This window comes from Papaver somniferum, chromosome 11 (assembly GCF_003573695.1).
Source record: "Papaver somniferum cultivar HN1 chromosome 11, ASM357369v1, whole genome shotgun sequence".
In the NCBI taxonomy this organism is placed as follows: Eukaryota; Viridiplantae; Streptophyta; class Magnoliopsida; order Ranunculales; family Papaveraceae; genus Papaver; species Papaver somniferum.
In genome coordinates, this window is record NC_039368.1 from 127,518,124 (window position 1) to 127,532,282 (window position 14,159).

Here is a 14,159-nt window from a genome sequence, read left to right on the forward strand (position 1 = left end):
ATTAATGTTAACACTCATGCATCAGCATCCCCTTCCCAAAAAAGTGTCCACATCCATGAACTTCCACCTGATTCTCAAACTAGTAATCTTCATGAACCCACACTTGATTCTGATCACACAGCTGATCCTGTTAACTCTTCTAATCCTGTTTTACGATGATCGGAAAGATCACACAATTTACCTTCTTACTTAAAAGATTATGTTTGTTCTTCTGTTGAGTGTTCCCAATCTCAACCTTATCCTCTTACAAATTATTTGTCGTTTGATAATTTTAGTCCTTCTCATAAAATTTTCTTGACCACAGTTTTTGAACACAGCGGAACCAACTTCTTTTAAGGCTGCTATGTAGATTCCAGTATGGCGCAATGCTATGGTTGAACAAGTTCGGGCCTTGAAGGACAATGACACTTGGATAGAGATGAATTTTCTTCCTCCCAGTAAGTCTATTGTTGGTTGCAAATGGGTTTACAAAATTAAATACAAATCTGATGGTATTATTGAGCGATACAAAGCTCGTTTGGTTGCAAAAGGTTATACCCAACTTGAAGGGGTGGACTATCATGATACGTTTGCTCCTGTTGCAAAGTTAGCTACCGTTAGAGTTTTGCTTTCTTTAGCTTACATAAAAGGTTGGCATTTACACCAACTTAATGTTAACAATGCATTTCTTCAAGGTGATCTTGATGAGGAATCTACATGCGTCCTCCACCAGGATTTGGTAAACCTAACCAAGTTTGTCGTTTAAAAAATCTATTTACGGTCTTAAACAGGCCTCTCGCCAGTGGTTTGCGAAATTTTCGTCCTCCCTTATTGATGAGGATTTCCAGCAATCTACTGCTGATTATTCGTTGTTTACTCTTCATCGAAAATATTTATCTCTATATGTTTTAGTCTACGTCGATGATATTGTGATTACCGGAAATGATTCTACTGCTATTTCTCGTCTAATTTCTCGTTTAGAAACTTTGTTTTCAATTAAACACTTGGGTCGTTTACAATATTTTTTGGGAATAGAGGTTTCCCGTTCTTCTGATGGAATTTTTCTATGTCAACGCAATTATATTCTTGATATCTTGCGTGACTCTGGCCTAACCGGGGCAAAGCCATCAACATTTCCTATGGAACAACATCTAAAGTTATTACCCACATATGGTGCTCCACTTAAAGACCCATCACAGTTTAGGCGCCTTATTGATCGCTTACTTTATCTTACGGTAACCAGGCACGGTATTAATTATGCGGTTACCTATTTAAGTCAATTTATGTCTTCTCCTCGAACTGCACATTTTGATGCTGCGATCCGAGTTCTTCGATATCTTAAGGGAACTTTAGGACATGGCATTCTTCTTTCTTCCCGTAGTTCTTTACAGTTGACAGGATTTACTGATTCGAACTGGGCTGGTTGTCCTACCACCCGTCGATCTACAACTGGCTATTTTGTCTTACTGGGTGATAGTCTCATTTCTTGGAAATCAAAAAAACAGCCAACCGTATCTCGTTCTTCTGCTGAGGCAGAATATCGTGCTTTGGCTACTTTAACCGCTGAATTGCAGTGGTTATGTTATTTATTCAATGATCTTCGCATTCCTTCTACTTCCCTTATTTCTGTTTACTGCGATAGTCAAGCTGCCATTCACATTGCAGAGAATCCCATCTTCCACGAACGAACCAAACACATTAAGATAGATTGCCATATTGTTCGTGAGAAGATCCAAAGGAAACTTATCAGTCCACGCCATATCGCTTCCGCTGCACAACTCGCTGATGTCTTTACGAATCCTCTTGGTGCATACCAGTTCACGAAGTTAGTAAGCAAGTTGGGCGTTTGTCAAATTTCTGCACCTGCTCCAACTTGAGGGGGGGTATTAGCGTGTACATAGTAACAAGTCATGTACAACTACATATCTTCTGTCAAGAGTGATTGAAGTTGTGTAATTGATATCATATATTTTATTTACTAAAATAGTTGTGTAATTGATATCATATATTTTGTTTACTAAAATAGTTAGAGTTGATATACGTTAGAGTCAATCAAGGGTCAATCATCTTAATTATAATTGATTTCCTAGATATTGTATCTCCCTGTAAATATAAATAGAGGTTCTTACCTCTCAGTATGATTATAAAAGAAACTCAGTTCTTGATCCGTGACAGACCTCCCACATGGGTGCTACTAAATCTCCAACGTATGGATTCGGTTTCGATCCTTCAACTGGCCAACAGAAGGTACTGTGCACCTGGGTTATATCCAAGACTGGAGCTATGACATTTGGGAAAGTCGACCATATTTGTCAAGTTTTTAGCCTAGGAGAAAATCAATGGAGGACAATATTTGTCAAGTTTTCGATTGGGTGAATTTGTTTAGAGAGTAGTCCAATGTAAATTCTCTAGTCGCCTATCTTCGTGTATCTTTGGAGGGTGTCATCTTGGCGTTCTTTCTTTCATTTTTATTATATCCTTTTCCTTTTTCAAAACAAAAAAAAAAGACAATAGATGAAGTGCCACCGGTTAGGCCAGATGGAGTGTTGGTTTATGCAAACGGTTCGATACGGTCGATTTACAGAAGAAACCGCGATGATTACTTTTTCAAAGAGCCAGATGTCGAAGTCATCTTGGCATTTGACGTCGGAACCAAAAAGTTCAGAGTGATTCCAATCCCAGACTTTGTCATTGCTTCTTCTGAGACTCCGGAAGACTCATGTCGTCACTTTGAGCAACTCTTACTAGAAGTAGATGGACACATAGCTCTGATTAACAGGATAGGCGAGAGTATGGTGAAGTTGTGGATTTCTGATGATGACTACATACAGAAGAAGACCGATGTGAAATGGGTTGAAGAAACCATCATACTTCCTTTTCTGTGGCCAAGGGGAGAACGTCTGTATTTCCGTGCGGTGGAAGGAACAAAACAAATCATCATTAATAAATCACCTAAAGCGAGAGGTTTTGTGACTATGTACATCTATGATCGGGTTATGAAGAGATTTAGAGATATCAAAATCGATGGTTTACCACGATTCCCCAGCCCATTTCATTATGGCATGTTCGCAACCCATGAGAGTCTGCTGCCTGTTCAAAAAAAAAGGAAAATACTGAACCCTAAAATCACATATAGTTATCCGAGTTAAAACTGGTAAGCACCAAATTTTTTATCAATAAAAATAAATAAACCCACACATGGAATCGTGGTCATAGACTACTAGCTTTTTAGTTGAATTGTGTTTGCTAACCGTTATTCGGTGGCGGAGGGAATTAAGGACAGGCAGGTGCAACTGCTCCCCCTTAACAACCAGCTCATTTAGGATTTTTGTACTTTTATTTTACACAAAAACTTTATAAACTCTTTAATATTCATATTGTGTCCACATATAGAAATGTTCATTGTTTTACGTACCCTTATACTTTGGATCTGGTTCCGCTTCTGCTGGCCTTCGTGACACAAAAACTATTTAGATAAATCATGATATGGTAAAAGGGTGTCACTTCAGTTTCATGACTCATGAGTGATAGTAAAAAGGTGATTGTGATTTCTTAGCCAAAATAAGATAAGATAAAAGATCATTCATGGTCTACTTATGATCTTTCTCCTTGTGATGTGCCTTGATTGTTTATATCTTGGAAGATCAATAAGTAGGGACTAAAAAGATTGAGCACTTACTTTGTCAAGTGTGCATCCTTAATCATTTGAAGAGAAGTGAGTGTGTGAAAGATCCAACATCATATGCTGCATTCTTCCATGTTGCATTTGATGAATGAGTATTCATAATTCTATATTGACTAAGCCATGAAATTTGATGATGGGCGCTATGATTTTATATCTAGCATTTTCTAAAATTTTGCATTTTTTGCTTTTCTCATAAATTTTAGTTATTGGCGAACCTCTTTCGAACGTGCAAAGCTATAAGCGTTAAATAGAGGCATCACCACCAATTTGCAAAAACAAGATGTGTACATCATCTTGCAAATACCAGAAGATCAATTAAAATTGTGGTAGATGCACGATTATATTGTGGTAGTATATTGCTAATCCCACATCACCCAATACCTCCGTCACCTTGTAAGCATGCTTATATTGCATAATGAATAAAAGTAAATCATGATAGTATTTTCTTATTCAATAGATAACTTGCACTACAAACTCATTAGAATTTGGTATTAAGTTTGTAGTTAGCTTACAACTACTAATTAATTAAGAAAAGTTAGAGCTTAAGTTGTCTAAAAAACCAAAGGATATCTATGTTTAATATTGAGATGGACATAACAATGTAAAGTAAAATAGAAAACTCTGAAAAAGATGATAGAAGTTGGGTACAAAATCAAAGATCATCATCATCTTATATTAAAATTATAAATTTACTTCCAATATTCTCATTCATTTTCATAACTTCTACTCATGAATATGCCGCCTACCGACAATTGCCGTCAAATGTTGACACTATCGTTTATCTTATTATACTTCTTATCACCTTCTCGGATGGGTTATGAACGTATAAATTTTGAGAGATTAACAAACTTTAAGATTAAATTCTATTAGTATGAATTATCATTTATACACGAACTGCGTTGGCCTCTTTAATGGGTTAGAAGATTTTGTTGAAGCTTATGGCCAAACCCCAAACTCACCTTTGTAATGGGTTAAAGATTTTATTAAAATTTATGGGGCTAACTCACCTTGAAAAACCGTCTTACAAGGTTACAGTTGATCAAAAACGGATATACTTCATAAATTAAGATAAGCTTAATAGCTACTTAATAGTGAGATAGAAATCAAGAGATTTTGGTAATTTCAATGTAAGGATAAAGTGAGTTAAACAATCCCTTGAAGGGTTAGACAATGTCCAAATGTACATCACCTACCCAAGCTCAAACTCCATGCTTAAATCCATGAATCTAATTCATGTTGGAAATCGACTTACAAGGTTAAGATTTTTCTAGACATACAAACTTCACAAATCAATGACATTGGTTGCTACCAGAGAATATTAGTTTACTGGGAGGGTGCCAAAATTCATATAAGAGTATCTGATATGGATTTTGACACCTCCCCATTAACGGTGTTGATAAGTTTTCTTCCTGCATGAATCATTCATGAAAGTGGTAATAGTAGTGGAGCAAATGGAACCAATGAGGCGATGAGTTTAAAAGAGAGGTTAAGATGAATGGGTTAAAAAGTTTAAGCGTTTTGAGGGCCATATATCATAGTGCTTTGAGAAGTTATGGTGGGCTATTGTCCCATCATGCAAAAAAAGAAAAATGTCTATCAACACACTTAACAATAATTTGTCTTGTTGATAAATTTTTTGACACAAAAAAAAAAGTATATCTATTTTGTATCATTATTAAAGGTGCAAAATACTTATCAAAAACAATGTTTGCACATTTTCTTTCCATGGAGGGGGGTCGACAAACACTTTCTCTTGATAAGATATTTCTCATGTGCCTATACCTATTCTTGCATCTTGTTTAACTTAAACATGAAACATTACATTATGAAAAAATCCTAGCTTTTTCTTCTCTTTAAAGCTCGCTCACTCCTTAAAGAATCCAACTTACTTAGTGTTTGGAGTTGGTTGCATATATACATATAAGAGTTATGTACCCTCACAATCACAAAGTATATAGTTCAAACTTCAAAGATTGAGTTGCCTGATTTTGGAAGAAAAAGAAGAGATTGTTCATAGTAAAGGGAGATTAATGGGTGTTCCTAATCAAAATCAGAATCAAAATAATCATTTCTATCCTCAAGAACTTCAATTAAAACTATACCAAGCTTTCATATTTTCAGTACCGATTCTTTTCTCTATAATTCTTCTTCTCTTGTTTTATCTCTTTTACCTCAAAAGAACTAGAGATCAAGCAAGCAATCATCCCAGTTCACTTCCTACAACAATTCATAGTGCTCCAAGAAGTACCAATAATCAACCCACTTCAATCCTTCCATTCATGGTACGTACTTACCATAATCTCTTAATTTCTCTCCAACTATTGAGTGTTTTTTGTAGCTTTTCTTGTACTAATCAACTTTTTTGTTGTTTGTAGTCAATTGATGTTGGTTTGATCAAGGAAGAACTAAAGGAGAAGCTTCCAATAGTCACATTTGATGAGAGCTTGAGAGACAAAGATTCATTGTAAGTACATGCACATCCATCTTAACTTCATGTAACTTTTTACTTTATTTTTCATCGGGTTTCGAGTTCTGATAACCGGTATCATCATCTAATAACTTGACTTAACCACCGTGACAATCTTAAGAGATTTGTTGGCATTGTTTTCTTGCATCAAACTTTGCAACCATGCATAACAATGTTGCAAATGGCCCTATTGTGCCCAAAATTGGGCCCTTGAGTGAAAAAATTGAGTAACTTTTGTCAAGTAACTGAAGGCATGAATCTTGCAGTAATTTTTTTCTAGGACATGGTAGGTAGGTCCATAAACAGTATTTAAAAAAAAATATGGTAAAAAGTGCTGGTAGGTCAAATAGTTGGATGGTTGAGATCTATGATACTAAAGTGATGGTGTGCATAAGTGGCAGAGTCATCATTCCAAGTTCTTTGTGATTTTCAGTGTCACTAACTTTTCATGTGGAATCTCTTATACCATCCATTGTTTTTTTGTCAAGAATGAAAAAAAGTAGAATCTGATGAATAGTTGTATACAAACTCGATGGTTCATACAAATTCAGCATCTTCTTCAACATATAAAACTACTAGTCATATTGCTAAAGGCATCATATGATGGGTCAAAGATGCAAAGATGCAAGGAAGCAAAAACTTGCAAATTCTCCTTGTAAATTTAGCTTTAGAAAGAAAAAAAATTACTAAAAAAGGAACATAAATTCATCGGTGGAACGTACACGCCCCCAAAACCTTTCCCCAGGCTCAGTAAATTAGGCTTACTCGGGAATTTCTAAGTAATCCGAACCACCCTTTAATCGTATGGAGTTTGGTAATTTCTTGTAGAATTTGATAACTCTTCTGTAGCAGCCTTGATATTAAGAAAAGACCGTCATTAAAAATTTAGCTTAATATAGACGATTTAGGGAGAAATCATCCTCAAAAACCGTTTGATATAGAAAAGATAAAGCGTGAATCCTACCTGAATACTATAAAACCACCAAAAAGTATTGAACTTTGCTACATACACATCGAAGTGTACACCGAGAGGGGATCCAACGGCAGAAAGGTCACCCTCTCTGTATTGGAATAGGGATGGGCAGAAGTGGGCCCACCCCTCCCTCACACGGTGCATACACTTCGTTGTGTATATATCGTTTTCGAAAAGTATTTTACTAGTGACTTCAAAAGAGCTTACTTTTCACGGTTCCTTTTGAATATCTCAAAAAATTTAACCGTCTAAAAGAGAATCAAACACTTTCCTCTATCTCACAGTGAGAAAGTGGTGATAAGAATCTCCATTGTACTAGCCAGTGGGTTCAAATTCAAATAAATAATGTACTGGTAATAATATCGTACCATCCATGGCCATGGTCTCAAAGGCCTCCAATATGCGCCAACCTATGTGCGGAGTAGATAGCTCAGTTGCAACACGTACCCATGCATTCAAAAAATCTCCATCAATCAGAGATATACATTGTCGTGCTTAGTGCTCAAAGATTCTCTTCTTGGTGGTACCAAAAAATCATAGTACGGTTTTTGTTTTTCTAAAGAAAAAGGAAGATGATATTTACTTGCACCAAACCCTCCAGTGGTATGTTTTGGTTTGTGATGCTGATATTTCATCTATTTGCAATTTCTCATGCAATCATGTATTTTGCAGATGTTGCGTATGTCTGGGAGATTTTGAGCTCAGGGAGCAATTGCAACAGATACCGTCGTGCAAACATGTGTTTCACGTTGAATGTATTCATCATTGGCTCCGGACTAACTCGACGTGTCCGCTGTGTCGGTGCTTCATCCTTCCGGTTAAGAAGGCGGATCCTGCAGTAGACCCTCCACTTCCACCGGTTTGATCATCGGAGCTAAATTTTCATAGTTACAGAATGAAAAAATGAATAGTATTATGGCCATTGAACCATCATTACCAGAAGCAAATGCTGGGTTCTACAAGATGGCCGGAAAAGTGCGCATCTCCTGCTATATTTTTGCAAACGAGCAGTCTATACACACATGCAGCATATACATAGATGAAGCCTAGTATTTCATTTCTCATTCAAACTTTGCCATGTATCACCCAAATTCTCAATGTTGTTCATCACCGGTATCGTTTTAAGTTTTCTGCGACCCGAAATCTCAATCAACATCGGCAACCAGTGGCGGAGCTAGGACTGTAACATATTTTTCCTGGTTGCCGGAGTAACATATCTGCCTGGTTGCCGGAGCTAGGACTGTAATAAATTTGTCAGGTCATCATATGACAGTAAATTATTTCAACATTTCCTGCCAAACAACCAGTTGAATTGCAGGCACCACCACCACCACCACCACTAAAGTGATCAATCATACGTCTGTCTAACGTCTCATTCAAATAATGAGAGACAGAGATAGAGATTGAGAGAGAGATGTCATACAGTTTTGGGTTTCTGTCTCTCATCAATGCACATCTCTTTTACACTTTAAAGGTCCTTTTCCTCCTTGTCCATTTCAAATGGATTTTTGTGTTTGAATTCATCTTCTTCGTTTTTACCTAAACACAACAGAGGAAATTCAATTCATAGACCTCGTACAAACTTTTGGCCCACTGATTCAACCAACATTCTACCCCATAATCACAGTTTCAGAGATCAAACATCTTGATTGACCGCTGAACGAGCACGTAACCGTGCACACCCAACATGTTTAGGCATGTTCAGTTCCTCTTATAACGAGACAAGATTCCAATAAAACACGCGAAACATCGAAAATGAAATAAAACTGGCTTTGGCGAAACCGAACTTGCATATATATACAGGAAGTGTTTACAAAATATCAAGAAAAGCAGCAAGTACAGATTCATCTTCCTCCTCCCATGGCTACGGTGACGACTATATTCACACCTTCAAAAGGTTAACCCTGCTCTATCATTACTACTAATACTACTACTATTACTGCGACCACTCGAGTCTACTACTACGTACTGACAGTGCTAATATATATACCAAACAAAGAGTTATCATCACTCGTTACTACTTTGTTCACAGACCCATCATTTCATTCTCTCTTGAATTGCAAGTCTTTTGAGCCTATATTCACTTCTCCAACAACAAACCATAACAGGAAGCTCTAAAAAAACCGAGCTGCGCAAATTAGTTACACTTTTTGTTCTCTCCTCAAAATATGTTGTTGCTTTCAAAAGAGAACCGACCTCCCAAGAAAAGATAATGGATTGAACTACGGCTTTTTCATTTATCTGTTTTTAGATTTGAGTCTAAGCTTACAAGAGTACCTTCGCCACCGCCTAAAGATGACACTAACTTGCATCCTGGACTCATCCTTCTAACTTCTTGGCTCGAATAGATGAAAATCTTCTTCACCATCTTGCAGAATTCCCTGCAAAATAAAAAGAAAGCGCCTGTCAGTGAGAATTGAAATGTTGCAGTAGAAAAAATTGCTATGAAATGCAACTGTAGACAGGGAAGTGATAGATTAAGAGGTGTTAGGAAGACGCTTACAGCCAAGGATCATCACCAACGAGCATCATGTCCCCTTCATCATCGGTAAATACAACTTCCCATTTGTCACGAGGGGATAACTCTCCTTTAATCTCAAACATCTCCTCCAACTCATTTATAAGCTGGTCGTAACCATCCAAAGTGGTCAAATCCACTGCTCGACCAACTGCTATCCCTTGCATGTGTACCTATTTAAGCAAATAAATAATCAGAAAGTGGATTGAAAACGAAACCAATCAAGGACATAGAAAAATTATTTACTAGACAACCCAGATTCAATACCTTAGTACGACTTCTGGTAGCTGTTGAGAAGCTCTTTGGCTGTGCTTGCAATAGTACTTGTTGCTGTTCTTTGGATGCATTTGAAAGAGCAGATTGCGGATCTGACTCGGACCCAGATAAGGTTGAGGGACCAGTTATTTCAGCGATGGCACTGGAAACAGTGATGTCATTTACTGGTTCCTTCACTATATTGGCTGGGGTATTTGTATTGTTAATCAGCTCAATCCCAAATAAACGGTAGCCGCTTGGAGTCTCAGATTTCTTTTCCGATTCTACTTGGTCCTGCATATGATCGTTCTTTGTGATTAATGAATGGTCAGCGTTCGAATAACCCAAATGCCCTGACCACATCGAAGCTGTTCTATCATCTTGAAACAGATCAAGGGAAGCATTTCCAAGGGACTCCCTCTGGATCCTCGTGATACCGTTGCTGTTTACAAAATTTCCCATGCTTTCATTCTGTTTGGGAAGCCAGATGCTTTGAGTTTCACTACTTTGAATGTCCATGCCACTCGATTGAGTTACTTCATTGGATTGCGTAGCTCCAGGGTACCAGAGTGGTGAAGCTACAGAACTTGCAGTAGTTCCTACCGACAGAAAAAAATTAAAAAAAAAAAACAATTAGCACATATTCCTACTACCAAACGAAATCATATGCACAAACAGAAAGATGGATATCAGATTCCATACCATGAATTGGGAGATCTGTGGAGATTCGAAGCCTTTTATTTTTTGATACCAGAGGTTGAATCCGCTTTGGAGGAGCTGGAGAAGCAACAAAAGGCTCAATCTCCCATGGAGAAACTCTGTCAGGTCTTGGTGTAGAGCAAGGTTCATCCCATTGAACCTAGAAAATAAACGTATAGTTTGAGATGGGTGACATGAACAAGATAATAAATTGTTAAACTACATAAATGTTATATCGAAGATCTACCTTCAACGATCTCCACTTGGAATCTGACCACTGGGGAGAAACATCATTAGTTCCAATTATCGTACCAGAAAACCTGGCAAATCATGAATACCATTCAGGTTAGACCAATAATCCCGTAAAAAAAATAATTCAAGGAACCACCGATAGAATTGATCTTATATGTAAATAGACGTAGTCACATACCTTCTCTCCGGAGAATCCTCCCCTTCAAATCTCATCTTAAATCGCATTCCCACAGAAAATCCATTTTTCAAAGATTCTAAATACTTGTTCAGGCCAATTATAAATTGACTTGTCCTGATTACATTGACAGAAGGACGAACAAAGTTAGGCAAACTGAAGGGAATCCAAGAAACTTTCGGATCTAATTAGAGGCGGAATAGCTCAAACCTTGGCTTGTTGTAAACTATGAAGAGGGTTTTCGTTGATACAGCATGAGATGCTGTGGCGAGCACTCCAAGATGCATGCTCTGGCTGGATATCACAGATGACGGCATATTGTTTTGTTGCCTAGCATGACGCCTTACTCCAACACGTAAATTCCCATTCTCCCCTCTGCACATGAAGTAAACAAGAGATCAGAAGCAACTCTAAAAAAAAAGAGATTAAAAAGAGTTGGAAATTTGAAGTCCCGGTTACCTGAGAAAAACAAAAGTGTCCCCAGCAACCAATCTCTTCGAAGTGACAAAGGTACTCCAACCAGTTGTAAGTAAATGTCTTCGAGGTTGACCTGTCCATGTAATAATCAGCAGCAGTCAATTACAAGGACATAAAGAAGTATGGGCTTCCATGATTCATGATAAATTGCTAGATCTAAATTTTGTTCTTGTTTCTAAGCGTATCAACTTAAGTTATGATCATTAAAATTTTGAATAAACTGCTACTGTTACATACCTCTAAATATATGCTTAAATCTCCACTCGTACCCATGAAGATCCTTTGCAATCAATTCCTGAGTTGGTGTTGCTTGGGTCATATCCTGCAGAACACGAAAACAAGCCTCACAGAATTAGATCCAGATTAAACAAAAGAACAGAAAACATAAGAGTCAATTGAAATGAAAAAAAAAATTACCAACGGAGGTAAACTTTCATTGGCATGTTTCCGAAGAACGGAGAACCCTCCATGAGTACTAGTATCAGAAGCAGTCAAAATCTTGCAAAAAGATTGAACACCCTCTCTTGGTGGTTCTTGTACACATGGATCAGGACTATTAGGTTCATTCGGCTAAAATGCAACAAGAACACACAAACGATAAGTTCATAAGTAATCAAACAACAACAAAATCAACAAAAGAAAACACTTCAATGGGAGATTGATTGCTTCCTTACATCATCTTCTGGTTGCAAAGTAACTCTTGCATAAACCTCATCGGTTTCTTGTTCAGCCTAACGACGAAACAAAACATCTCCAATTAGCTTCATACTAGACATCATAACATAAAGATCTAACCATAAGAGAAGAACAAAGATCAATACATACCAGTAATTCGATATGAACAACTCGACATAAAATCTTTGAAGGTAGATTAAACAAAGGAATTCTTTGAACTAATTCTTCATTTGTTGATGCTTCTAACTAAAAAATCAAATAATGTACCAAATTAGCTCAAAATTTGACCAGAAAACAGAAATGGATGAACAAGGGAGGATAAGAAATCAGTTTAGGAATGATTAGTCTTACTTGCTCCATATGACCTTGAGGGAAATAGTAAACCCTTTCACCAATTTTTGGAACATCAACCAGAGGACCAGCACAAGCTCTCCATAACTCTGAATATAGATCATCACATCCATAACCTACACAAAATCAAAGTCAACCAAAGTCAAAATAGACACAAAATCAAAATCAGAAAAAAGGAGCTTTCATTTCTAACTTCTCAATCAAAACCCAGAAAAATTAAGAAACCCCCATTATCAAACACAGAAAAGGGAGCTTCATCTCTAATTTCTGAATCAAAACCCAGAAAAATTAAGAGAACCCCATTATCAAACTAAGAACAGGGAGCTTCAATTTCTAGTTTCTGAATCAAAACCCAGGAAAATTAAGAACACCCCATTATCAAACTCACAAAAAAGGAGCTTTCTAATTTCTGAAAAAAAAAACAGAAAATTTAAGAAACCCCCATTATCAAACACAGAAAAGGGAGCTTCATTTCTAATATCTGAATCAAAACCCAGAAAAATTAACCCCCATTATCATCAAAATCATTAAACATAAGAATCTCACCTGTATTATTCTGTACTTCCCCAGCAAAACCTGAGCTATTATCAAACATAAACGCCATTAAAACCAGTAAACCACCACCACCACCTTCTCCCTCTGTCTTCTCTCAAACACCAAAATCAAACAAAAACACAAACCTCAAAAATCCACTTATAAACCCCAACACACTTCAATCAACCTCTCTTCCTACATATAAAATCCAAAACCGTTTCTCCACAATCAATAAACCCACACTATAAATGCTCTTTAATCAACAGCAGCAGCAACAGTTTTCTTCCGTTACAAAACTCTCAAAAACGTTTCTTCTTCCTCTTCTTCTTCCTCTGAGAAAAAAAGAAACTGATCCACAAAGCTTGAGCTTTAATAACTTTGAACAAACAAAAAGAAAACAAACCCACTTTTCAAGTTTTTTTTCTCTCTCTCAGTAGAAAAGACTCTCAGACTGCAACCTGCAAGAACCTCGTTTTATCACTTTTCTTTTTTTTTTCTTTTTTTTTTTTTTATTTTGCTCTGTTTTTATTATTATTTACTAACCAGAAAACGACGTTACCAAATCCCCAAACCAAACTTACTTCTGTTTTTCTCTCTCTCTCGCTCCCTCTCTGATTATTGATTAAGTTCAGGGTTCAGATCACAGTTTTCTAAGTAAGAAAGAAAACAGAGCAGCACCGGTAAACGGAAAAGTTGCTTCTGATAACGGCGGCACCTTTTTAATGTCTTTGCACCTTTTCTCACTGACAATCTCTCTCTGTACCCATTTATGCGTTAGAGTTAATTAACGGTAACGGTTTTCTTTATATTAATGCCTTAATTTAATGGTGTTTGCATAAATAGATAAATTTCACTTATGGGATACCATGTCTGTCATTGGGTCCTTGAGTGCATAATAAATGGGTTTGTGCCTTATAATGCGTTTGGATGCACACTCATAAATTGTTTTTCGATTTCTAGAAGTCAAAAAATCAACAGTCAGTTTGGCAATAATATTTTATAACAATTTTCGAAGCAGAAAAGTCATCTTTTTAGGAAGCAGAATAGTTCTGCTTCTGACTTCTACTTTTGGAGAAGCAGATTTGTATCCAAACGCGTTATTATATTCGTTCGATTTAT

General features: G+C 36.9%; 2 protein-coding genes across 2 annotated transcripts; one reads left to right on the plus strand and one right to left on the minus strand.

The window, feature by feature from the left end:
* Positions 1 to 5,422: 5,422 nt before the first annotated feature.
* LOC113322917 (probable E3 ubiquitin-protein ligase RHA4A) lies at positions 5,423 to 8,407 on the plus strand. The gene is made up of 3 exons (XM_026571101.1): positions 5,423 to 5,946; positions 6,040 to 6,128; positions 7,777 to 8,407. The coding sequence occupies exons 1-3, from the start codon at positions 5,695 to 5,697 to the stop codon at positions 7,967 to 7,969; spliced, it is 534 nt and encodes a 177-aa protein (XP_026426886.1). The 5' UTR covers positions 5,423 to 5,694; the 3' UTR covers positions 7,970 to 8,407.
* Positions 8,408 to 8,860: 453 nt separating this feature from the next.
* LOC113321798 (auxin response factor 18-like) lies at positions 8,861 to 13,622 on the minus strand. Its single transcript, XM_026569715.1, has 14 exons — positions 13,053 to 13,622; positions 12,507 to 12,622; positions 12,306 to 12,401; positions 12,155 to 12,211; positions 11,898 to 12,050; positions 11,718 to 11,802; positions 11,463 to 11,553; positions 11,214 to 11,378; positions 11,007 to 11,120; positions 10,824 to 10,896; positions 10,580 to 10,736; positions 9,890 to 10,476; positions 9,608 to 9,795; positions 8,861 to 9,485 (listed from the first exon to the last, which is right to left on the minus strand). The coding sequence occupies exons 1-14, from the start codon at positions 13,108 to 13,110 to the stop codon at positions 9,338 to 9,340; spliced, it is 2,088 nt and encodes a 695-aa protein (XP_026425500.1). The 5' UTR covers positions 13,111 to 13,622; the 3' UTR covers positions 8,861 to 9,337.
* Positions 13,623 to 14,159: the final 537 nt, after the last annotated feature.